This window comes from Puma concolor, chromosome C1 (assembly GCF_028749965.1).
Source record: "Puma concolor isolate L17-30 chromosome C1, mPumCon1.1.hap2, whole genome shotgun sequence".
NCBI lineage: Eukaryota > Metazoa > Chordata > Mammalia > Carnivora > Felidae > Puma > Puma concolor.
In genome coordinates this window covers 23,223,205-23,248,157 of record NC_141674.1, presented here as the reverse complement: position 1 = coordinate 23,248,157, position 24,953 = coordinate 23,223,205, and the positions used below count along the sequence as shown (strand labels likewise).

The 24,953-nt window shown below is 58.0% G+C and overlaps 1 protein-coding gene across 1 annotated transcript; it reads left to right on the top strand.

Annotated features, from left to right (window-relative positions):
* The first annotated feature begins 250 nt into the window (after window positions 1-250).
* Window positions 251-24,258, top strand: LAPTM5 (lysosomal protein transmembrane 5). The gene is made up of 8 exons (XM_025934960.2): window positions 251-418; window positions 15,410-15,503; window positions 16,171-16,247; window positions 17,842-17,973; window positions 18,674-18,796; window positions 19,591-19,686; window positions 21,569-21,661; window positions 22,884-24,258. Exons 1-8 carry the CDS (start codon window positions 332-334, stop codon window positions 22,971-22,973), a joined length of 792 nt encoding a protein of 263 aa, XP_025790745.1. The 5' UTR covers window positions 251-331; the 3' UTR covers window positions 22,974-24,258.
* Window positions 24,259-24,953: the final 695 nt, after the last annotated feature.

The following is a 24,953-nucleotide window of genomic DNA, read 5'->3' as shown; positions in this document are numbered from 1 at the left end:
CGAGCGATGGGGAGCGTCCAGTAAGCGGGGCGTGAGTCTGCTCCGACCCCAGCTCTACCAAACGGTATGTATGGAGTTGCAAGGACCTGCCCTCCCCAGGGAGGTTCCCCCCCCCCCCCAGCCCCCCGGGGCTGGCAAAGGGCCAGCTGTGGTGCTGGAGGCAGCCTGTAGCCCTTCCCAGCCGCCCCGCCCCAGTGGTGACGACCCGGCCCCTGCCTGTCTGAGGGGCAGGAAGGAAGTGAAGAGGGTAGCTGGCGGCTTCCTCTTTTCTGCCCTGCTCCAGGCGCTGGGCTCTCTCCCTCAGTGCCTAGGAGCAGGGGACGGCAGCACCATGGCCCCCCGCACGGCTGCCGTCCGCCAGACCTGCTGCTGCTTCAATGTCCGCATCGCCACCACCGCCCTGGCCATCTACCATGTGGTGAGTGTGCGGGTGGGCGCGGGGAGGCTGTGTGTGTGTGTGTGTGTGTGTGTGTGTGTGTGTGTGTAAGAGAGAGGGCCCCAATCTACTGACCCCCTCGGGTGGGAGGACCGCTGCCCACCACCTCTCCGCGGGAGCCCGGCCAGATCCCTTCCCTGCTCTGGGCCTCAGTTTCCCCTTTTTCAACCGGGAAGAGGGGGGGGAGCCCTGCAGCAGCTGGCAGAGTGGAGCAGTGGTGGGAGGAGGGTCTTCATGCTGAGCGAATGGAACTCACGTTGCCTCTGGGGCTCAGTTTCTGCCTCTGTAAAATGGGACCAAAGAACAGCCGCGAGGTTCGAAGGGAGCAGCAGCCGGCAAAGTGCGTCGGGAGCCAGGAATCTCGGGAGAAATGTGGGCTGGGGCTGTTGCCAGGGGATGGGGTCAGGCCCCAGGCACAGCCTGCCTCTTCCTGTGGGGGGTCCTGGGCCGCTGGGAGGATGAAGGGGGGACCCTCTCCTTTGTGCTCCGGGCGGGGAGGGAGGGGGCTGAATCCTCTTGGTTTACAACCCACCAAACCACCAAAGAAGATCTGAGATCTGGTGCTACAGGGTGGGGTGGCTTGCCTGGCCCTGAGAGGGAGCAGCCCAGCAGTTCCCCTTTGGAAGCTGGTGTGCAAACCGCCCCCCCCCGGCGTGGAGCCTTTGTCTTTTCGCTCGGAGTGACTGTGGGCAAGCCACAGCCCCTTGGGGCCAGCGGCTCCCCGCTCTGTCTCGGTGGGTGAAACTTGGGGTCTCTGTTCACTCCTGCCCGGACCCCGTCTACCTCACCGCACGACTCTGAGCCACACCCGGCTCCCCCAGACCCAGGCACCTTCCTCCTTACGGTGACTCAGGGCCTGTGGTTAACAGTTCTCTCATGAGCCTAGAAGGGCTTCCTCAAAATTAGCCTAAATCCGGCATTCTGTTGTGGTGGGCTGCTGGAAACTGCTGAAGTCTGGCTGCATCTGCTTCCTGTCTTGGGCAGGGCAGGCAGGGCTGTGGCGAGAGCCCGGCCTTCAGAGGGGCGGGGCTCCTCAGCGGATCGGTGCACAGCTAGCTTCGGGGTCCACTCCTGGGTGCAAATTCTCGCCTCCCCGCTTCCGAGCTGTGCCGCTGGGGACCGCTTACTTAACCTCTCTGGGCCCCGGTTTCCTCATTGAAAACAGTAATACCTCTCTGGCTGTGAGGATCGGGGTGCCTGGCGCACAGCAGTGTTTGTGAGCAGTGCCTCCGACACAGTGTGCTGCCGGGCACTTGGAGTGATGCTGGTTTGGGGCGCTTCTCAGAGGTTGCCTTGCCTAGCTCCCGCCGGCGTGAGAGTGATCCTGGGAGAAGCGAATGGCGCCTCGGTTGTCCCCACGTGAGATCCTTAGGGCCTCTCCAAGCTCGGACTGGGCAGCGTTCTCCGAAGGACGGTGATTGGCCCCCGCGGCGTCCCTGTGGGGGACAAGGCCCCTGGGTCTGTACCCCAGCTCTGCCCCTGACTGGTTGTGTGACCTCGGACAAGTTTCTCTCTTGGGCCTCCGTGTCCCCTTTAGAAAATGAGGGGTGGGGATGTGGACTGGCGCAGAGGTTTCAGACTCCAGCCTCTTGACGGGCCGGGCAGGTCGCGTAAGTGAGCGCAGTGGGGCGGACGGACCCGCGGTGACCTCGGGGCCCTGTTCTGGGTCTACCCCGGTGGCCGGTCCCTCCTTCCTCTGATTGTTGCCACACAGGAATGCGGGCCCCAGCAGCCGCTCTTCTGACATTCAGAGAAGCAGGAAACACGGCCTTTTAGGCCCCATGTTGTGGCGTTCCCGTGTTGGCGACTGGCTCGAGGTGAAAAAGAAATCCCTGTGCGGGCGGGACAGCGTCCACATGCAGGCTGCTTGGGCCTGGCCTCTGTCCTGAAGGCCCCAGGCTTCGCGACTCTCGAGAGTTCCTCTTGACCACGCTGCGTGAGGTCCTCACCAGGACGTGGTGAAGCGACATCAGTGCCTGCCCGCAGAGCTGGAGAAAGTGTGGGCCAGTGACCAGGGAAGCCTCCTTGGAGGCGGTGCCATTAAGGGAGGCGTAGCCTATGGGGGGTGGTGAGGCACAGGTGTGCAAAGTGCACAGGCTGAGGGGTGGTGGCTTGTGTAGGGGACACGTACACAGCCCAGGCTGGAGGCTTTGGCTTGGGGTGCAGGTGGTGGTAGGGGCTCCGAGTGACAAGCTGAGGACTCTGGGAGTTCGGGGTAGGCTGCTGTTGATACTTGGGGCTGGAGAATTCTTTGTCGTACGTTGCGGGACGTTTCGCGGCATCCTTGGCCTCTATCCGCAAGGTGCCGGTAGCCTCCCCCCACCTGCCCAGTTGTGACAACCCAAAATCCCTCCAGGCGTTGCCAAATGTCTCCCGGGTGCTAAGTCACTCCCAGGGTCTGTAATGTGGACCATGGGGAGCCATGGGATGTTCTAGAACATAAGGCATGAGAACAGAGGAGAAGCCAGGAAGCTGTACCGGGCAGTGCTGTCTGGGGTCCTTGGTTGGTTCCAATGGGGGGATCGTCCTCTGCTCCTTCCCAGAAAGGGCAGGGGGGCTGGGGGCTTTCTTGTGACTGAGCAGTTGGGGGGACAGGTATACTGTCCTGGCCTCTAACATCTGGATGGAAAAAGGGAAGCTATTGCCCAGATGTGTTGATTGCCCAGATTGTCATCATCTGGAGCCAGTCATGGGTGACAACATTAAGAGCTATTCATAGACTCGGCCTCTCTGGGGAGGCTTAAATTAGGTCTTTAGCCCTGGCTTGTCTGCAACCCAAAGCCTGTCTTAAATCAATGGTAAGAGGAAAGGATCCCCGGAAGGCCCTTTTGCTCAGAAATCTCTCCCTCCCTGACTTCTCCCCTCCAAGGCACCTGGAATCCCATTAGGAACGCATCGCCCGGACGAAAAAGCTTACACCTGCGGTGGTTTCAAAACCTTGTAGCACCAGGCCGGGGAGGGAGGGAGGCCGGGGCTGGCTGTCTCTGGGCTGCCAGGGTTGTGAAAGCTCTAATTGTTTCTACACTCCCGTATTCTCCGTGTTCGGTACAATGCACACGTATGACTTTTTAAAGTAAACTTAATTTTAGAACAGTTTTGGATTCACAGAAATGTCACAGACATAGTACAGATTTCCGTACGCCCTGCACCTGTTTTCCCCTAGTGTTAGCACCTTATGTGATGGCTCATCTGTCACAGTTGATGGGTCGCCTTCGACGCACTAACGTCCACACTCTATTCAGATTTTCTCAGCTTTTCCCTAACATCTTTTTTTTTTTTTTTTTCCCCCTGTCTCAGGATCCCATCCAGGATACCGTGTCACATTTAGTCCTTATGTCCCTTAGGTTCCTCTTGGCTGGGACGGTTTCTCAGATGTTCCCTGTTTTTGGTGACCTTGACAGTTTTGAGGCGGGCTGGGCATACGTTTTGTCAAATATGCATCCAGTGGGACTTGTCTGAGGGTTTTCTCTTGGTGAGGCTTGGGTCAGGTGTTTTTGGGAGGAAGACCATAGGGGTAAGGGGCCATCGTCAGCACATGATATCAAAGGTATGGACTCCTGACGTGTCTTAGCACTGTTGACGGTGACCTCGGTCACCTGGCGGCAGTCGTGATCGGCAGGTTTCTCCACCCTGCCCCGCCTTCCATACTCTCCTTTGGGGAAGAAAGTCACTTAAAGAATGGCAAGTTATTTCTTGAGGGCATTTGGAATTTCTCATGGGGGATTCGTCTGTTTTCCTCATGTGTTAATTACACGAAACGGTTTACTTATTTATAGCAGTGGAAACTCACGGATATTTACTTTGTACTTTGGGTTATCATCCAATGCTACTGTATTTATGTGGTTGCTCAAGTATATTGCTTTTTAAATTGGCAAAACAAACAAAGTAAAGCCACCTCTACCATTTGAAGGAGTCTGTCCTTAATGAAGATACGTTCTCCAACATGCCTTCTTTTTATGTGCCGAGCTCCAGACCAGGGTCTGGACCTCTATGGGCTCCAGGCCCAAGGACAACTGCGACAATGGCTTTGCTGGATGACGGGGCTGACTGTTCTGGGGGCACAGATGAGGGGCCTTATCCCAGTCCCGGAACAGACGGGGGAGGGGAGATTCAGGAGCGGCTTCTTGGAGGAGGCTGGCGTGCTAGGGATGACAGGCCCGAGCTTGGGGGTGCTGGGGAGAAGAGTGCAGGCCAGGTCGCGAGAGCAGCTTGAGCAAAGCCTTGGGGGTGGGAGAGACCATGTGATGTCTGGAACACAGGGAAGCTCGTGAAGCTGGGGTTTAGGGAGGGATGGCTGTGAGGTGTGGTGGGGGGATGCTGGGCCGAGTTCCTCTTTTCTTGCAGGCTTCAGAGCCAAAAGGAGGGATCTCTGCTTGGTCCAGTCCTCTCCTTTTATAGATGAGAAAAGCAGAGGTCCAGGAAGGTTCCTGGTTTGTTCCAGGTCACAGGGAGGGAGCCAGTCTCCTCACCCAGTCTTCTCCTCTTACCCATTTCTTCTTTATGGTCCAGCTCACGGGAAGCTTCCCCCTCCAGGAAGCCCTCCTGATTTGTCTTTCTCAGACCCCCCCAGGGGCTCTCCTTTCCGCTCTGTTCTGGGATTGAAAATCACAGAGCCGTCTCCTAACTTACGAGGTGACCTGGCGCAGGCAGGCGCTTTGCTGTCCGGGGCCTCAGTTTCCTCATCTCCTAAATGGGGTCAGTAGCCCTGGCCTCAAGGGCGACTGCTTTGGGGCATTGAGCTGATGCGGCCCCATTTGAGGGAGGGGCTGCCGGCTGGGGCCCAGAGTGGGCTGGGGGAGCAGACCGCATCTTTGAAAGCTCGTCTGTCTGGGGCCTAAAAATAGGCCCCAACTGCCAGGTGGGGAAAGTCCCTGATGAAAGTCTGTTAGAACCTCTTCCTTCACGCCTGGTGCCCCCATGTGGGGCAGAAAGGCCTTGGTCTGTGCCCTGCAGCTCTGTGCCCTTCCTGGAGGTGTGAAGAGGCCGGTGGGGGTGGGACGGGGGTGGCCCAGGGGCCCCGTTGGAACTGAGCTATGTTCCTCATCTCGGGGATGTGCACCCCACCTTCTAACTTATAAAATGCTGGAGGCCCACACAGCTGCTCGAGGGGGCCGTCAGACCCGCTGGACCCATGGGGGTGCTGCACGCAGGGCGCCCCCTGGGGGGCAAAGTTAAGCGTTTCCTGTGTCACCAGACCTGGAGGGCTGGGCGATGGAACTTTTTTACCCCGTGAGGGGGGCGAAGACAGGCCAGACCCCAGGCTGGGCTTTGTCCTCTTCCCCACTTCTTGGTTCTCAGGCCCCAGGGAAGGGCAGGAAGGGGCTTCTGGGCATGGGGTGTGGGTGGTGGTCCCAGTCTTCAGGAATCACCTGGATTGGAAGGACCCGCTGCTGTCAGAGGGCCACAGCTGGGAGGAGGGCGTCCACCCCACTCGGACTGGGCCCCGTGACTGGAAGGCCGGGTCTGGGTGGGGTGACGTCTTCTCAGTCACCCAGGAGGTGAGGCTTCTATTTTGAGGTCCTGGGACCAGAGCCTCGCTCCGTGCTCACTGCAAGGCCTGTGCTGGTCTCCTGTGAGGAAGGGGCCCACAGAAAGCCCAATGAGGCCGAAGGCTGAGCGAGAGGCTGCATAGGCGGAGGTTCTGGCTCCCTGCTCTGCCAGTCCTCGGCCCTGCGACGGCCCAGACCATCCCTCCCCTCCCCCAGCCTCAGTTTCCTCCCCTGTCAAATGGGGGCCGGTGGCCCAGAGGTGTGGGGTCATTCTGGGACTCACAGGAAACCAGGTGGAGACATGTTCAGCCCCTGATGAGTGCCCCACAAATGGCAGCTAACTCTGGAGCCTCCGTTGGGCAGGAGAGGAAACAGGCTTGGAGGGGCCAGTCGACTTTGCAGCCTGTGGCAGATGAAGGACGAGAGCCCGGGGGTCCTGCTCACGGCCCAGACTGTGGTGGTGGTGGGGGGGGGGGCACGCTTCTTGGTAGTGACAGGGGAGGGGTCAACTGTAAGATCTGGGGAGGGGGGGCTCGTTCGTAGAAACTCAGAGCCCACATGTAAAGACACAGTCTCGATTTTCCCTGCAAAATGGGGAGAAAATGGGAAAAACAGAACTTGCCTCACAAGGCTGAAGTGAGGATAAGGGGCAGGTCTGGAAGGGCCGAGGGTCGAGGGCAGAGGGCAGAGGGCAAAGGGAAGGTCTTGCTGGGCTGTTACATGCGGAGGGCTGGGGGTCCCTGAGGATAGAACGCTGGCCCTCCAAGACAGCCCGGGCCGGAGCAAGATGCTCCCCATGGAGTGCTCCCATCTTGGCGATCCTTATGCTACAGTGTGGTAAACCGAGGCACGCACCGTCCGAATCATGTTCTGTGAGCTCCCCGCCTTTGGACAAGCTGTCCTTTCTGCCTGGAGTGGTCTTTCTCCGGCTTCTGCCAGTCCCAAAGTCACGGCCCCTGGAAAATCACCTGTTCTCTCATGTCTCCGACACCCCCCCCCCCCACCAGCCCAGCCACACGGCAGCTACCGTTTCCTGGGGGCTTACTGGGGGCCTGGCACGGATGACCCCAAGTTACAATCCCCAAGAGAACTTCTTACGGTTTCCTGAATGGGGCTCACCCACTTTTGGTCTTGTCCTTCCCTCTGCCTGGAACACCCTTCCCACTGCCCTTTGGGAGAAAATGTCTTTAAGACGTACTGCTTCTCAGAAGCCTTCCTGGAGCCCCCAGTCCTGGACCCCGAGCCCCCAATAGTCATCCCCATCCCAGGGCGACTCCTCACCCCCAGCTCCTGGGCCCCGTGGCTCCTGTCTTCTGGGCTGGGGGCCCGGAAGCCTGATTTATCTTTGTAATCCCCAGGGCATGACACACAGTAGGTACCAGCTAATCGCTCTTTGATTTGACTTTTGCCAACCTTTTATTGGTGCATAACTTACATAACTGTCACAAGTGCACATCTTGAACTTGTGCGAGGTGAACACACCCGTGTCACCTCCACCCACATTACAAAATAGGACAAGGCCAGCACCTAGAGGCCCCTGGTGACATCTCCTCGTCACCACCCTTGCCCCACTGGCTTCTTCCCACATATGTTCTAGAACTAACTAGGGATGAGATTTCACAGCAGGTGCCTTTTTGTGTCTGGTTTCTTTGCCTCAACACTGGGTTTGTGATCTTCCTCTGTGTTGCTGTGTGTGGCCAGCAGCCCCGCCGTGTAATATTTCACTGAATGGATACATCGCCAGGCATTTGCCTGTCCTCCTGCGGGAGCGTCGTTTCTAGTTTGGGGCTATTACAAATAGGGTGGCCGTGGCCATGGGGACTGGTGGTTTGGTGTCCACACACAGGCACTTCTGTTGGTCAGCGAACAGTGGAGGGGGCAGGGGTGGCAGGGAGGACAGCAGAGTGGCAGCCTCGGGGCGGGGAAGCTGGCTCTGGGGCAGAGGAGGGCAGCCGAGCCCTGGCTCCGGGGGCCCCGGCAGATGATCTCTGGGCAGGCTGGGGAGGTGACTGGGACGGTAGTGCTATGGGGGAACGGCCCCCGCCCAGTGGCCCCGATAAGCCTCGGCAGGAAGTATGGGGTGGCAGAGGAGGGGGTGGGGGAGGAGAGCTTCCTCTTGACGCTGATACATCTGGCTGTCTTGTCCCTTCCTCCTCCCAGATACGTGGGGAGTGGGGGGGGGCGGGCAGGGGAAACAGAGTGGGCAGGTGAGTTTCAGTGATGGCGCGACGATGATGAAAGTGATAATGATGGTCCAAGCCTGCAGGAGCCCTTGGGTCCCTAGGTCACCAGAGCCGGAGGACACAGGGTCTGGCTGGAGCAGCCCTGAAAAGGGAGAAGGGGCGGGAAGGGGTGTGCACCTGGGACGCATTTCCCATTGTGCAAGCTGCGCTACGTGTTGAGGGAGGGTCGAGGACCAGCCCGGGCCTGACTCCTTGTGCAAACTCAGCCAAGCCACACCCAGGCCCCTGCTCTCCTCGGACGTAGGTGGGGCGGGGGGGGGGGGGGGGGGGGGGCGGGGACAGTTTGACCTCGCGGATTTGTGAAGCGTCGATTAAGTGAAAGGCGAGGAAAGTGTCCCGCTCCAGTTGGCACGTAGTAGGTGCTCACCGAGGGGCGGGTGTCTGTAAGTGACGCCCCCCCACCCCCCGGAATCCCAGAGGCTGGGACCCTGCCTGCCTGCTTCTGAGGGGGTGTGTCCTGAGCCCCGGGAGGTCAGGCCCACCTTCCTGGTCAGGGAAGTGGTGACTGAGCCCCAGAGTCGGGGAACGTCACATGTCACCGTGGTGACTGCCATCAGCCATCCCCGTGACTGCCATCAGCACAACCGAATCGAGATGTCACCATGTCATCAACATCAGCAACGGTGTCTGTGACTACTTCCCAGCAGGTCCGCTGGAGTTGCCTCTGTCACCCCCCGCGCTTGCCACAGCCGTGGTCACACACGTCATCGTAACTGTCTCCGCCACGCCAAACCCAGCCACGTGACAGCCGGTCCTCACCCCCCAGCAAGGTCGCCAGGGTCACCGCCACTATGGCCACGGCCATATTCCGTAGCGACCCCGTTCCTCTCGCGCCCACCCCCCGGTTTTGCCGCTCACCCTACGAGCCCTGCTGCCTCTATTTCAGCTCTAGCTGTCGGTTGCTTCTCAGAATCACTAGGAAAACAGAAAATCTCCCAGCTTCCTGGCCTGCTCAGCTTAGGGAGGTTGTGTTTATTGAGAAAGAAGGGACAGGGTAGGGCTGGGCACGGGGACCGAGCCCAGGGAGAGGCAGAGGGAAGGGGTGAGAGGGGGGAATGGAGAGCAGGGATGGCGGCAGGGCAGGGGTGGGGCTGAGCATGGTCAGGACTAATGTGGTCTTGCAGCCTGAGCCCAGGCTCGGTGTCTGGAATGAGCCTCATCCCGGCTCTGCGACAGGCTTGCTGTGTGGACTTGGGCTGGTCATGGTGTCTCTCTGGGTCTCACTTGCCCACTGGTAACATCTCCTCCTTCAGGGAGAGGCATTCCTGCCCACAAATTTCCCTGGATCTGCACTGCCAGCCTCTGGGCCTCTGCATTGTGATGCTCCCTCTTCCTGGAATGCTTTGTTCTGTTCTCTGTTGGGAAACTCCTACTTAACCCTCAAAACCCTACTCCAACTTTTCCCATATGTGAAACCCTCCGTGAGGCTTCCAGACAGTGGCAATCACTCCCTCATCAGGGACCCTCGGCCCTCTGCAGGCCCTTTGTCGTGACTCTGAACACACTGGTCACCCATGGTTTCCCCCGGGGACTGTGACACCGGCGGGCCAGGCCAGGGTGAGTGGCTTACCTAGACAGGGCCTGGGGCCATTGTGTGCTCAGAGAGCATTTCCTGGATGAACAAACAGAGGGAGTGAATTTAACGAACACGGCCCAACCGTGTTGGTTTATGGAGCACTTGCTGGGACGCCTGGCCCCGTGCTGGGATGTCATTTGACTTGACCGCAACCCTGTGGGGCAGGTCTGGTTGATATCCCCAGGAGGCAGGCTCAGAGAGGTCAGTGGCTTGCTCGCGGGCACAGAGCTCGGGTTGGACCCAGGACCACCTGACCTAGGCACCCTAGCTCTTCTCTGCGTGATCTCACCGCCGAAGAGAAAAGGCAGTGAGAAAGGCGCCGCCCTGGGGGAGCAGGTGAGCGAGTGGGCTTGTGGGAGGAGAGGAGCCCTGTCCTGTCCCTGGGGGTCGTGGGCCAGGGCTCAGACAGACCCTCAAAGCTCCGGGAGAAGGCAACTCTCTGTCCAGGTGGGTAGCAGCAGGGGTGTGGCGGGGGCGAGGGGGGAGGTGACGGCCAGGGCTCCTGAGGTCTCCGGGCCTCTCCCAGCATACACTGTAGGAACACCAGTTACTTTCCGGGAACCGCCAAGGCTCCTGGGTAGGGGCTTGGGTGGAGCAGTGAGGGCCTGCGGATGAACAGAGCACAGCTTCAGGGGGCCACCCTGGGTGGCCTCGGTGTCACATGCCATAGTTTGCAAGGAGTTCGATCGTCCCAGTGGTGCAAATGGGGGTGACCCTCCTCAATGACCAGAGGGGGTAAACTGAAGGCAGGGAGGAGTCCGGAACTGGGCAGGGTTACACAGCAGTGAGGCAGTATGGGAAGCCTCTGGCGCCCCACCCGCCGGCTCTGGAGTCGGAGGTGTCCAGAGCTGCCGGGGGAAGGGTGGGCAGAAGGTTGGCAAGACCAGGGGCTGGGCCCACTCGGCCCTGGGTGGAGCCCTGGACCCTGGGAGCCCAGGTAACAGGGTTCAGATCCCCGGCGGCCATGTGAGTTCTCTTCTCGGAGCCTCCATTTTCTCATCTGTAAAATGGGAAAATGTGGCTTCTGTCGCAGGGTTTTGGGAGACTGCGATGGAGGCCTGTGTGTGCAGGTCTGGGCACACAGTAGGTACTCAATAAGTGTCAGTTCCTCTCCCTCCCATCTCCTAGGGAGCGGAGGCTCCTGTCTTTCTCCTGGACTGGGGCTGTTGTCTTCTGCCGAAGGCTAGGGGCCGGCAGAGCGTCTGAGTCAGATTCTGAGTTTGCCGGGCTCTGAGCCGGTTCCTGCCTTCTCTGGGCCTCAGGGCTCTCACTTGGGGGACAGAATTACCTCCCTCGCCTTATAGGGCTGCTGAGAAGGTGGAATGGAGGGAAGCCTGAGCCTGTAAGAAGGTGATTCTTACGCAAGGAAGACCACTTCCGGCACCTGCTGACCTCGCAGGAACTGTGGGGAGAGAGGGGGTTGGGGCCCCTCTGACTCTGCCCCCCCGGCGCAGGCATGGGAGTGGCGAAGCGGGCCAGGCTTCAGGCAGAGGCGGGAGGTTGGGAGGTGCTGGAAGGACAGTGGAAGAAGGAATCCAATCTCGGGCCCGTTGGCCTGGGTTTGAATCCTGGCCCTACAGATTACCGGCTGGAGGCCACAGACAAGTCACTGGACCTCTCTGAGCCTCGCTTTCCTCATCTGTGAAGTGGGGGTGGGAGTATTCAGAATAGTCCCTTTGCTGGGTTTGGGAGGATCGTCGGGAAGGTGTGGGTGGCACGGATGGCATGCGGTCAGGGTACACAAAGGTCCCTGCCCTTCTCCCCCTTCTTTTTGGGGTCACTGGATAGGGTGGAGGTGGGGAGGGAGGGGGTGACTGTGATGCTAATGGCAGCATGGGAGGCAAGATGGTGGGGCCGTGAGAGATGTTTAGGACCAGAATTGAGGGGTTGGGGACGGCTGTGGGTTAGCATTGGCCTCCAAAGTGCGGTGATACCCGAGGTGACCGCTGGGACCTCAGGAGGACAGTATTAGAATTTCCAAACTTTTTCACTATATCCTTTATTAACTTCTGGATGTGTGTGTGTGTGTGTGTGTGTGTGTGTGTGTGTGTGTGTTTTACGATGTTCGTGGTAACCAGAACAGTGGCACGTGCATTCGGTTTTGAAATGAAGAAATAGGGGCACCTGGGTGGCTCAGTCGGTTAAGCGTCCGACTTCAGCTCAGGTCACGATCTCGCGGTCCGTGAGTTTGAGCCCCGCGTCGGGCTCTGGGCTGATGGCTCGGAGCCTGGAGCCTGCTTCCGATTCTGTGTCTCCCCCTCTCTCTGCCCCTCCCCCGTTCATGCTCTGTCTCTCTCTCTGTCTCAAAAATAAATAAACGTTTAAAAAAAATTGAAATGAAGAAATACAGAGGAGTGTGTTCAAAGGGTTTTACTGACACAGGTGCATGGTCAAAATATCTGCACCCCCTGGGGTACTGGCTAGCAGGGGTGCTGAGGTGCTTTGGGGAGTGGGGTGTGCGTGAAGGAATCAGGAGAGCACTGGGAGACTTGGACTCCAGTCTCCACTCTGTCCCCAACTTGCTGTATGTCCTTGGGCAAGCCACCTAACCTCTCTGAGCTTCCAAAACAAGCAGAGGGGAGCTTATAAAATGAGTGGGCAGAGGCTCTTTCCAGCAACGGGAGGTTGGGATTGTCTGGTTCTGAGCTTCGTTTGGGACTTCCAGAGTCTTCTCTTGCCACACCTGGTAGATACCCATGTGCCCTTCTAAGCCCAGCTGCGTCTTATCTGTGCTCTGCTTGCACACCCCCAGGGACGGGGAGCTCACCACCTCGCAGGGTGCTCTGTTCCGTCCCGGATGGAGCTGTCATCTACCTCGCTTCCTCCTTCCCTCCTTAAAGGTGAACTTGAGGGGTGGAGGGTGCGAGGGGCTGGAACCCCAGCTTTTAGGGGCTGAGGAAGCAGCTCTTTTCTCTTGGGGCCGTTTCCTGTGGGTGCCAGCCGCAGCTCTCACAGCATCTGCCTTCCGCTCGGGGCTGCTCTCAGCCTTTCTGGGGAAACAGAGCCTTTTTTTTGGCTCAGCTTGCACCAGGTAGAAGGGCAGCTAGAACAAGCTTGCTGTCTACCCCCTGGCACCCTGGTCTTGGTACCGCTGCAGCACCTCATGTAAGCTCACCTCAGCCAAAAGCAGATTGTGTTTGCTGAGCCCCCACTGCAGGTTCCAGGCTCAGTGCTTTGCAAATACAATACTATTCCGCACTGAATCCAGTGGTTGCCAGTTTCCAGACGAGAAGGCTCAGAGAGGTGAAATGACTTGCCCAAGGCCACGTATTGAGCTGGATTGAAATCCACCTCCGTCTGACCTGGAGCTCAGCAATTCATCACTCCTCTGGGCTGTCCCTTTGTGCCCCCCCTGAACAGAATGTAACATGGCAGGAAGTTGAGACCTGTGTCTGAGCTAAAGCAAAGCAAAGCAAAACAAAAACAAAAACAAAAAAACCCAAACCCACATAATCGGCAGGGGGGAAACAGGTGGTGCGTGTTTGGTTGCCTGTCAGCTGAGCATGAGTTACTTAGTGCAGGGCCACCCAGAAAGCCTGTGTAAACTCACGCCATATTACTAGAGGTAGGGCAACCACTACAAGGAAGGAGATGGTCTTGTGATTCTCAATGTGGGCGGACGGTGCCTGGAGACTTGTGTGTAGAGGTGGGGAAGAGCAGAAGGCTTGCTGCAAGAACACGGACGTACAGAAGACTGAGTTCCCTTGGGTGGAAGTATTTAAATAGAGGCCGCATGGCACAGGACTCCCACATTGGATGGCGGAGGGCATGGGCAAGGTGACATTCAAGGTCCTTTCAAACTACAGTTTTGTGGCTGGACTTCAACTGTCACCAGGGCCACAACACTCAGGCCCATAAGATTTGGATGGGGTTTGTTCATTTGTCTGTCTGTCCATCTGTGTGTCCATCCATCTATCCATCATCCATCTATCCATCATCCATCCATCCATTCATCCATCATCCATCTATCCATCCACCCATCCATCCACCATCCATCCATCTATCCATCCACCCATCCATCCATCATCCATCCATCCATCCATCCATCCATCCATCATCCATCCATCATCCATCTATCCATCCATCATCCATCCATCCATCCATCCATCCATCATCCATCCATCCATCTATCCATCCATCATCCATCCATCCATCCATCATCCATCCATCATCCAATTATCCATCCATCATCCATCCATCCATCCATCCATCCATCCATCATCCATCCATCTATCCATAATCCATCCATCCATCCATCATCCATCTATCCATCCATCAAACATCCATCCACCCATCCATCCATCATCCATCCATCATCCATCCATCTATCCATCCATCAATCCATCCATCATCCATCCATCTATCCATCATCCATCCATCCATCCATCCATCATCCATCTATCCATCCATCAAACATCCATCCACCCATCATCCATCCTTCATCCATCCATCCATCTATCCATCTATCCATCCATCTAACCATCCATCTAACCATCCATCTATCCATCCATCATCCATCCATCTATCCATCATCCATCCATCTATCCATCCATCAGCCATCCATCCATCCATCCATCATTCATCCATCCATCCATCCATCCATCTATCCATCCATCATCCATCCATCTATCCATCATCCATCCATCCATCCATCCATCTATCCATCATCCATCCATCCATCCATCTATCCATCAGCCATCCATCCATCTATCCGTCATCCATCCATCCATCATCCATCCATCCATCCATCCATCCGTCTATCCATCATCCATCCATCCATCCATCCATCCATCATCCATCTATCCATCCATCATCCATCCATCCACCCATCCACCCATCCACCCATCATCCATCCATCCATCCATCCATCCATCCAATACAATAGCTAGAGCAGTGAGCAAGAGAGACACAAGCCTTCCCTGCCTGGAACCTTCAGTCCAGTGGGAATAATAGCAATAATAATAGCAAGCATAGGTGCTTCAAGTGAATTATTCCATCTGGCTCCACTACAACTGTATGAAGCAGGCATTATTTTCCCCAGTTTGCAGATGGAGAAATTGAGGGCACCTGGGGATTGGTATTGACAGGGCTCCCCAGGGATTCATGGATCAGGTGCTCCCAGGCCTGTGTTGAGAATTCCAAGAGCTTGAAGCTTTATGATGCTCAGATGCCATGACTAAGATCCCATAATGTCCAGAGCCTGTTATAAAAGAAGGTGCAGAAGAGGGGCCAGTCACTGGCGGGAGCCCTCAGAGCCTCCCCCCCCACCCCCCGCCACCAACCTTGACCTTCAATAGTCATAGTTACTGTTTTATCAAGAACCAGGCATGGTTCTAAGTGCTCTCCTGGGATGCTCTGACTTATTCCTCACGATAACCTTAGGTAGCTACTAGCGCTATCCTTATTTACAGATGGGAAATTGAGGCACAGAGAGGCTGTGTAACTAGCCCAAGCTCACACAGCTGGGAAAAGGAAGGAGGAGGACTATGGGCTTGAGCCGTCTTATCTGTTTAGGCCACACTTTCATCCGGGATGCTCCACGGACCTGGCCTTCCGTCTCCTCCAGGAGCCTCCTCCTAGGCCCCTGACTGCCTGCCACCAGGGTGGGCGGGAGCAGGCGTGGGGGTGTGCGGGCCTCACTGATGGTCGCTCTGTCTGCCCGCAGATCATGAGTGTTTTGCTGTTCATCGAGCACTCCGTGGAGGTGGCCCACGGCAAGGCCTCCTGCAAGGTCTGGCAGAATGGCTACCTCAGGCTCGGTAGGTCCAGGGGACCCGGGAGGCGGAGGGGCCCTGGCAGCAGGTAGACGGGCTGGGGTTTCAGGCCCTGCCCCTTCCCTTCTGAGCCTCAGATCTTTCACCGGCAAAGGGAGATCTGTCCCCACCCAAGTCTCTTGGTGGGAGAGCAGAGAGGCTGGTGCTTCGCGAACCTAACCAGCTCAGGAAGGTGATGGCAGGACTCTCCTGCCTCCCTCTGTCAATGGCTGCCCACCACCCTGGAATAAACTAGAACCTCCCCATGGTGGGATCCAGCCCCAGCGAACCTCTCCGGCTACACCTTGCAGCGTCCCTTTGCTCCCCACTCTGGTGGCGCTGGCCACACCTAGCTCAGCCCCGTCTCAGCTCCTTGGACTCCTGGTCACTCCACTCACAGGCCACCTCCTCAGAAGGCTTCCCCGACCTCGCCCTGGGCCCGGGGGTGGCAGACTCGGGCCACCCTCCCACCCTGCGTCCTGTGTTACCCGAAATGTTCTGTTTGCTGCCTTAGTAGTCCCCAAGACTGAGAACTGCAGGAGGCCAGGGCCTGGGCTTGCTCCTTCGCTGTCATAGCCACCACACCAGTGGCTCCCAAAATGTGGTCCCTGGAACCTGCATGGGGTTCCTGGGGGCACCTCTGGGCTGCTCACTGCTTTCCCTTGCCTTTCAGCCAACCTGATCTCCAGCTTCCTGCTCATCACCATGCTCTTTGTCATCAGCTTGAGTCTGCTGATCGGAGTGGTCAAGGTGAGGGCTTGGTGCGGGGAGGGGACGGGGGTCCGGACCTGGGGCCTGGCAAGGAACCCCAGATGCCCTCCTGCCCCCCTTCTTGTTCACACCCACTGAGCGGGCAGCACTGGCTGCCAACAGGGTGGGAGGTGGGTATTTTGGGAGACTCCCCCCCTCCCCGCCCCTGCACCCTAGAGATCGCCATGCTTCCTGACCGTTTGGAAAGTCTCGTTTCTGTACCAGACCCGTCAGGCTGGAGGCCTTGGTTCCCCGTTAAAATGCACGCTCCATGGGTGGGGCTTGCACACGGATGCTTTGGTTGTACTAGCTGGTGACCCACATGCTCGTAAGCTGCCAATGCAAGCAGGGAGTTTTGACAGGGGAAAGAGAAGGGTCATTTTGAGGCCTGGGGACAGAGGAGAAAGCAGCGGGTTTTGTCATCAGTGAGAGGAACCAGAACAGAGGCGGGGGTGGGGTGGGGTGTAGACGCCTCTGGCTCTGTTTCACCCAGCTAGCAGGAGAGAGAGAGAGAGAGAGGGAGAGAGAGAGAGACTGGGGCTCAGCCTCCTGTGAAGAGGAACCAGTCTGTCCCTCGGCCCCCAGGGGGCAGGAAGCCAGGGCCTCACTACACAGGCACCAGAGCAGGACCCAGCAAGGGCGTCCCGGGGAGCCGGCGGCCCGGGACTCACAGGCCAGCAGCGGTGGGGCAGTGGATGGTTTGGGGCTGCTTTGGAACGCCTCCACTTTGCCTGAACTGCCACCATTCACTCCCTGAGCTAATGCCGCTCTTTCGGAAGCCCGGTACCCCAGGGAGTGATTTTACCCTGGGCAGGGCGGGTCGCGGGGCGCAAGTGGTCCAGCTAGAAAAGTGGATCGGGGCGTCTGGAAGGTTCCGAGATGGAGTCTGGGTTGTTTTGGTGGCCTCCTGAGTGATCTTAGACAGCCACCCGAGAAGCCACAAAACCACCCCTTCTGTCATTTTGTCCCCAACAGCGGGTTCGAATGCACTCATACTGGCCCCGTCAGTTTGAAGGAGAAGGACTTTGGCCTCAGCCTCCCAGGGCCTCTGACCGTGACTGGACCCCCTGGGAGTGGTCACCTAGGGAAGGGTCCCACCATTTAAGCCAGCGCAGACTTTTCCCCACCACCGGACCTTTGTTCGGCCCTTCTGCCTCCTGTCGCCTCCCGTCCCCCTTGTGGTTCTTTCCAGATCTAGCCTCAGTGTCCCCACCTCTAGGAAGTCCTCTCTGATCCCTTCTCATCTGTGAAATGGGCACAAAGCCCTTCCTTGTTGGGTTCTTGAGAGCACATTGAGTCAGACCCTGCCCCTGAAGGCCCTGGGGCACTTATCTCTGTAGATGGGGACTGTGCCCTGTGTCTCCTGGGACATCGAGACGCCTTGCATTCAGGGCCTGGGTCTTACCTTCTCCCCATCCCCAGAATCTCACTCCAGGGTGTGGGTCCACGAGGAACGACCTCAGCTGAGCCAGGAGGGGATGATTTGGGAGAGGGCCATACTACCCGGGGGAGGGAGCTGCCGGTGAGGGAGGGGGGTCCCTGGGGGCATCGGGCCGCACAGGGACACCCTGACCGTGCCGGGCCTGTCTTCCAGAACCGGGAGAAGTACCTGCTGCCCTTCCTGTCCCTGCAAATCATGGACTTCCTCCTCTGCTTGCTCACTCTGCTGGGCTCCTACATCGAGCTGCCCTCCTACCTCAAGTTTGCCTCCCGGAGCAGCAGGGTTGTGAGTACCCAGCCCTGACCCACGTCCCACAACCACCCCCCTTGCCTGGGGGAGGTGGTAGGGGCTCAGGCTGGCGAGGGTGGGAGTCCCCGGGGCCCCTCCCTGGGCGATGAGCCCGAGCCCTGTCGGATCGCCCCAAGCCTCCTCCTCTGGAAAATGCGCCCGTGATGGCACATCGTCAACAGTGTTATGGGCATTCAGGGAGGGAGGTGTATCCGGGGCGCTCAGCGCCTTGCGGGCAATCAAATGCCAGCCACACGTGATGCTATACCACAGGGAAGGGCGCATGGCCATTTCAGTCCCCAGCCCCTGCTCTGTCCCTCCTTTGTGACCTAGCGGAAGGAAGGAGGCTAAAGACAACAATGAGGGCCAATGCCTGTGACGGAGGGTGCTGCTCCCTGACTCGGCGCCCCAAAAGTCACCTTCAGACTTTCCCTAACTGTTGTCCTGGAAGAGACTGAGTTGCTGACCCGGGCTGGGCGGCGGGAGCCCCCCCGGGGCCTGCCACCAGCCCTTGGCGGGAATGTCTGAGAAACGGGTGTCCGTTTCTTTCTGGGTGCTGTGGGCTGGACAGTCGTCAGCATCCTTGGCAGAGTGTTTCTCGGGCTGAGGGAGCACCGTGTGCCCCACAGCCCCGGGACCTCTGGGTTAGGGCCTCACTGCCGGTTTGTTTCCTTCCTCCCACCTTTGCCTTCCCAAGGGCGCCCCCAAGGTCCCCCTGATGACCCTGCAGTTGCTGGATTTCTGCCTGAGCGTCCTGACACTCTGCAGCTCCTACATGGAAGTACCCACCTATCTCAACTTCAAGGCCATGAACCACATGGTGAGTCTGGGCTAGGGGGCGGCGCCCATCACCGGCTCTGCGGCCTGGAGCAAGCTGCTTCCCCTCTCTGTGCCTCGGTGCTCAGGCTGGGCCCCCTTCCTAAGCGGAGCCTGGGAGGAGGACTCTTGGTGGGGGTGATTTCTCGAAGGAGAGCTCTCAGGACGTCGCTTGAAAAGGAGTCAGAGAAGCAGGGGAGGCAAAGGGAGAAGCCGGGAGGACGCGCGACTTTGGGGGCGGCCCCGCTCGATCCCAGAGGGAGCCCTGATGTGTGAATTGCACCGCAGAAATAATAGTCGTTGTCTCTAGCGGTCTGACAAATTATCCCCAAACCTAGTGACGCGGAATGGCTAACCGTTGCTGTCTCACGCTGGGTCCGAGGGAGCAGACCCAGCTGGGTCGTTCACACTCAGGGTCTCTCCTGAGGTTACACCTGAGGTGGGGAGGGGGCCGCGGACGCCAAGGGCTTGACTAGCTCTGGAGGGCCCACTCCCGACACGGCTTACTGGTGTGGCTGGGACGTACCTCCCAGAGCCCTCGCCCGGGAGCCCGTCCTCTGGAGAAGGACATCGGCGTGGCCCCACCGCAGCTGGGGGCCAGGTGCTCCAGCCAGGAAAGAGCCAAGTGGGCGGGCTTGCTGAGCTCGCCTGTCGCCTGGGGCTGATGGTAGGTCGCGCCCCTGGCAGGGGTCGGGCAGGATGATGGCTGTGCCACGCCTGTGTCATTCCTCCACGTGTGGACGCTGGAAGAGTCCCTTGTGGGCAGAGGCGCTGACGTGGCCCCCACATCTCTTGCAGAACTATCTCCCCAGCCAGGAGGGTATGGCTCACAGCCATTTCATCAAGATGATGATCATTTTCTCCATCGCCTTCATCACTGTCCTCATCCTGAAGGTGAGAGGCCCCGCCCCCCAGCTCTGGGAAGCGTGGGGAGCCGCTGCTGCCCTCCCTGCTCTTGGCTCCTTACTCCAGCCCTCCCACACCAGCTCCTTGGACCCCACTTAGGATCCCCGGGGACATCCCATTGAGAGGGAGGGGATCTGTGAAGACCCCCCCCCACCATGTTCAGGTGTCAAGGACTTAACGTGTAACCTGGAGAGAACCCTGATCCAGGGAAGGAGGAGTTGTTCGGTCTGGAATCAGATTCAGAAAGTCTTGGATGTGAGTCCCAGCTCTCCCCTTGCTAGCTGTGTAGCTGGTGTTCGAGCCACTTCTCTCTGGGCCTTGGGTCTCATCTGTGAAAGGGACGTAATTAATATTGCTTTGCCCCGTCACAGTTTTCTGTGATTCAAGCACCAAAATGTAGGTGGGTCCTGAGGTCATGTTACTAGAGGTTGGGTGATGAGAGGGAGGGAGGGGAGTGGTTTTATTCTTCTCGGAGGTGGTCTGGTCCAGAGGATAGAGTCCCGTGTCGGGTCCCTTAGACCTTAGAGTTCTTAGAGAGATAAGAACTCTAGAGACTTCCTAGAGAGACAGGACAGACTGGAGTGTGTCAATAGCAGCATGACCAGGAGGTAAGAAAACTCTGCCATCTGAGGGAGTCAGGGAGACCAGGGCAATTCAGCTGAGAAGAGAGATGAGTCAAGGGAGACATAATCCCTGTCTTCAAATACCCGAAGGACCCTCATGGGGATTCCAGAGGCCAGCGCTGGAACCCGTGTCCCAAAGCCGCGGGGAGGCTGATGTCGACTCGGCAGAAGAAGGGGCTTTAAAGAGGGTTCTTTTCTGACTGTGACAAGATGAGCAGAAAGGAGGCAGTCAACTCACCACCCACCACCGCCCGGGGACCACGTCCGGATATCCGGGTGCATTTCCTTCCCGTCTTTCCGTGTGGGTGGCTGTCACCGGACGTCACTGTCTCCTTCAGTTGGAGGCCCCGAGCAATCTTTGGGGTCACCTAATGCCAGCCTGGAAATGGGACTTCACTCCTTCGAACCTTCCCTCTGAGGGCGAACCCAGCACAAGGGCTTTAGTGAGGTGCAGCGAGAACTTTCCGGAAGGCTTGGGGGAACCAGCGCGGGGGTTGACGTCATACATCAAGGCCACCACACAGCCCTGTCCCCCCCCCCATCTCCCCTCCTCTTCTTTACCCCCTTGGGTGGGAGCTTCCTGAGAGCTCAAGAGAGCTTCCTGAGACGGGACCCACTCTCCTTCCTTGGGGGGTGGTTTAGGGGCAGAGAGAGACCTATTGGCTATTGTTTCTTGAACAGGCCCTTGGGGGCTTCACTCCCCACCTTGGAAAATCCGCCCCCCCTTCTTACATCAACTGCTAAGAGAAAACAGTTGCTGACGTCATCTGCCAGATGTATACATCTGTAGATATAGTTTTTTCTGCTTTTATAAACGCAGGATGCTGTTTTGTAATCTGCTTTAACGAATGACATATCCTAAGCACTTTGGGAGAAAAGGTTTCCCACCACGGGCTCTGTCTCAAGAAGGACGGGGTCGTCTCAGGAGGTGGGGAGTTTTCCAGCTCGGGGGGTGGAGAAGAATGATTTGTAGGACCATTGCCAGGGAGGCTGGAGGGGGACCCAGAAGCCCCCAGAAGCCTCCTTCTGCGCTAGGTCTGTGGGGGCAGTGAAAAGTGTGTGGAACGCTTGGGGCTGGCCGATGAGGCACCCCTCAACCGGAACAAGGGCGTGAGCAGCAGTGGCCGGTTGCTACCTTCTGGGCTGAGCTGGGGCTCCCCGGGGAGTGCCCAGCATCTGTCCCAGGCGTGCTGGGTCAGCGAGAAGAAGGGCCGGCAAAGAGTAGCCTGACCCGGGCCTTTTTCCAGGTCTACATGTTCAAGTGCGTGTGGAGATGCTACAAGTTCATGAAGTACATGAACTCAGCCGAGGAGAGGAGCGGCTCCAAGATGCTCCAGAAGGTGAGCCTGGTGGGGGTGGGGGTGGGGGTCAGGTCCCAGCCCTGCCATACCTTGTGTCATTTGGGGCAAGCCTCTCTCCCTCCCTGGGGTTCAGTTTCTCCACTGTGAGATGATTGGACCAGAAGAAATGGGAAGATCTCTTTTGGCCCTGATAGTCTAGGATGTTATTCATGCATGCATTCAATATTTTCTGCCTCTCACTCTTTGGTGGCCTTATATCCAACCCTGGGGGTGCAGAGAGGACTTAAGATGCCACCCTGTGCTGGGGGAGCATAGAGGAGGTACCTGGTCTCATCTGGGGTATCAGGGAAGACTTCCTGGAAGAGGTGACACTTGACCAAGTCTTAGACTGTCAGTTGATGCAAGTTAGCTGGGAAAGGGGGAGGGGCCTTCTAGGCAGAGGGCTGAGGCGGTCTTAGAAGCAGCTGATTGGAGATGTGACGGGCAGAGCGCAGCTGGTTTAAACGTCTGGTGCCACTTTCCTCCTCTGTAAAACGGGGGTTGTATTAGCCAAGAGTCTGTTGGTCGCCAATGGCAGAAATCAACTCGGTCTGACTCAAGTGATAACAGGGAATTTATTGGCTCCCAGGACTTGAGCGTCCAGTGTAAGCCTGGCTCAGGCTGGCTGAGTTGTGACATCTGGTGAGATCTCATTCTCTCCGTCTCTGGACTGTCCTCTCCTCAGTGTTGGCGACGTTTTCAGGTAGCCTTGTCCTTGTGGTGGCAAAATGGCTGCCAAAATCCCTAGGTTGACATCCCACCCTCTCAGCAACCCCAGCAGAAAGTCCCAGGAGCACGCCTGAAGGACCAGCTTGGGTCGCAAGCCTATCCCCAAACCAGTGATGCTAGCCAAGGGGGAGGAGATTCTACTTTGCGTGGCCGCACCCAGGGCGCATGTCCTTGGATCTAAGGGGTGGGACCAACTCTTCTGAAAGCATGTGGACCGAGAACGTTTTCCCAGGGGAAATGGTGCATGGTTATCAAAACAAGGGGGTTTGAAGCTGAACAGGCAGAGGCCAGTCTGTCCCCTACAGGGATAGACACTGCCCCTGTCTCGTGCATGCAGTGTCAAGCATAGTAAGCACCCAAGGTCCTGGGTGGGCAAGGTGCTGGTCACCGTCATCCATTCTGCCAGAGGTGGGGGTTGGAGTCCCTTGACTCCAGGTTGGCATCTTGGTTCCTTCCGGCCAATCGTCAGCCCTTATCTCTCTGTCGCTCCCAGGTGGTCCTGCCGTCCTATGAGGAAGCCGTGTCTCTGCCATACAAGACCCCGGACGGGGACCCCGCACCACCCCCCTACTCGGAGGTGTGACCCCCGCCAGGCCCAGCCCTGGTGCTGGGAGGGGCGGAGCTGTCTCGCAAGCCGCTTCTTCGCTTTGGTGGCCCCTGCGGCCCCGGGGTGAGCCGCCCGGCTGACTTCAGGACAAACCGGCTTGTGTCCCCCTCGCTGGCCTGCTTGTCCCGTGGGGCCTGGGAGATGCTCACGACTGGGTCAACGCTGTCGGCGGAGTGGCTCCTGGAGTCCCTCAGAAGTTCAGTCCAACGAACCTCGGCTCGTTTCCAGCTTCAGCACTTGTCTCACCTGTTCGTCATTCTAAGTTCGGGGGGTTTGGTTAAACAACTTGCAACTTGACCGCTTCACCACGTGGCTGCCAAATCAAACTACGCCTCCCCGTGCAGGGAGGTGGTTTGTCCAGACGGCAACAGCCATCGCGTTGGCTTTCAGGCCGTTGTCCGTTCACACAACAAACGATGCCGCCCAGTCATCGCCTCTTGGTCCCCCCCCCCCGCCCCCCGCCACCTCCACCAAGCACAGCCGTCCGATTTCTTCAGACGGCTTGTTTCAACAATTACGGTCCGCCGCCCATCAGTCAGTTTTAAACTAGGGACAGCATTCAACAATAACAATGACAAAAATCAAATTAGCCCCCAAACTATGCCATGCAATCGCCCCCGGCAACTGGTCGCCCACGCTGGTCCCTTGGGCGCCTCTGGGCGGCTGAGCGATTGTTAGTGCAAATGAACATTCAGGCACTTGCCAGACGTCACCCAGCAGCTACTTCCAGGAAATAACGGTTGTCTCGTCACGGAACCGTCCCGACACACGGTGGTTTTGCCGGAGAGTTGTCGTCACCAGCAGCTGGCCGCACGTGGTCGCTATAGTCACACAGCGACTGCCAGTCCATTCTGCAGGCTGGCCCATCCGTCACCAGTCCCGGCACAGGGGACTCCGTCCTGCCCAGTGCTTGTGCTTAAGCAGAAATTTAGCCCCGTCGCCATGCGGGTCCGTTGGCTGGACTGAATCCGCAGGTTAGGCAGGCAGACTCTTTGTGGGCCCAGACCCTGCCACGGGCGCTCGTGTTGGTGATGGCAGAAGGGAAGGTTTTGATCCCAACACCCCCTCTTTTTCCTGTTTCCGGGGTTCCTGAGGACGCTGACCCCAAGGCGGAGACAGGGCCATGGAGGCACGTTCTCTGGGGTCTGAGAGGGGGATACAGAGGCAGAGGGCTGTGCAAGAGGCTCCCTGCCAGCACCCCCTTGGATAATTGCTTTGTGTGTGACGGGGAAGAAATTTCAATAAAGCAGCATCACGCTTCTCTTTGGCTGACCTGATTCTTTTTTTTTTTTTTTTATGTTTATTTATTTTTGAGAGAGAGAGAGGGAGAGCGAGACAGCACAAGCGGGGGAGGGAGAGAGAGAGAGAGACAGACGGGGGATCCGAAGCAGGCTCCGTGCTGATAGCAGCGAGCCCTGCGTGGGGCTCGAACTCATGAACCGTGAGATCATGACCTGAGCCGAAGTCCAACGCTCAACCGACTGAGCCACCCAGGTCCCCCTGATGTGATTCGTTAAGATGTGGTATAGGCAAGGGCTGGGAGTGCTTGACCCTGCACTGTTTCTGATCACAAGTCATGGACCGCATAAGTACCCTGATGTCTCCCCAGGTAAGGTGTTGAACTCCACTCACCTGGAGAGTGCCTACTTGGAGTCAGATCCTGTGCTGAGAACCGGGGGTGACCGCAATGGGTCGGACTTGCCTCCAGTGACCCACAGTGTGGGGTGGGGGAAGACAGATCCATGATGATTATAATAGCCCACGGCCAACACCACGATGGGGGGAGTCCCAGAGACCCCTACAGTCAGCGAAGGCTTCTTGGAGGACCTCTCGCCCAGCGGGATTGGAAAGGCGGGCAGGCAGCAGTAAACAAAGAGGGGAAGGATGTGGAGGGCCCCCGCAGAGGTGGGGAGGGGAGGGGTGGGTGGGCTGGAGTGGCTGCAGGTGGGGATGGGG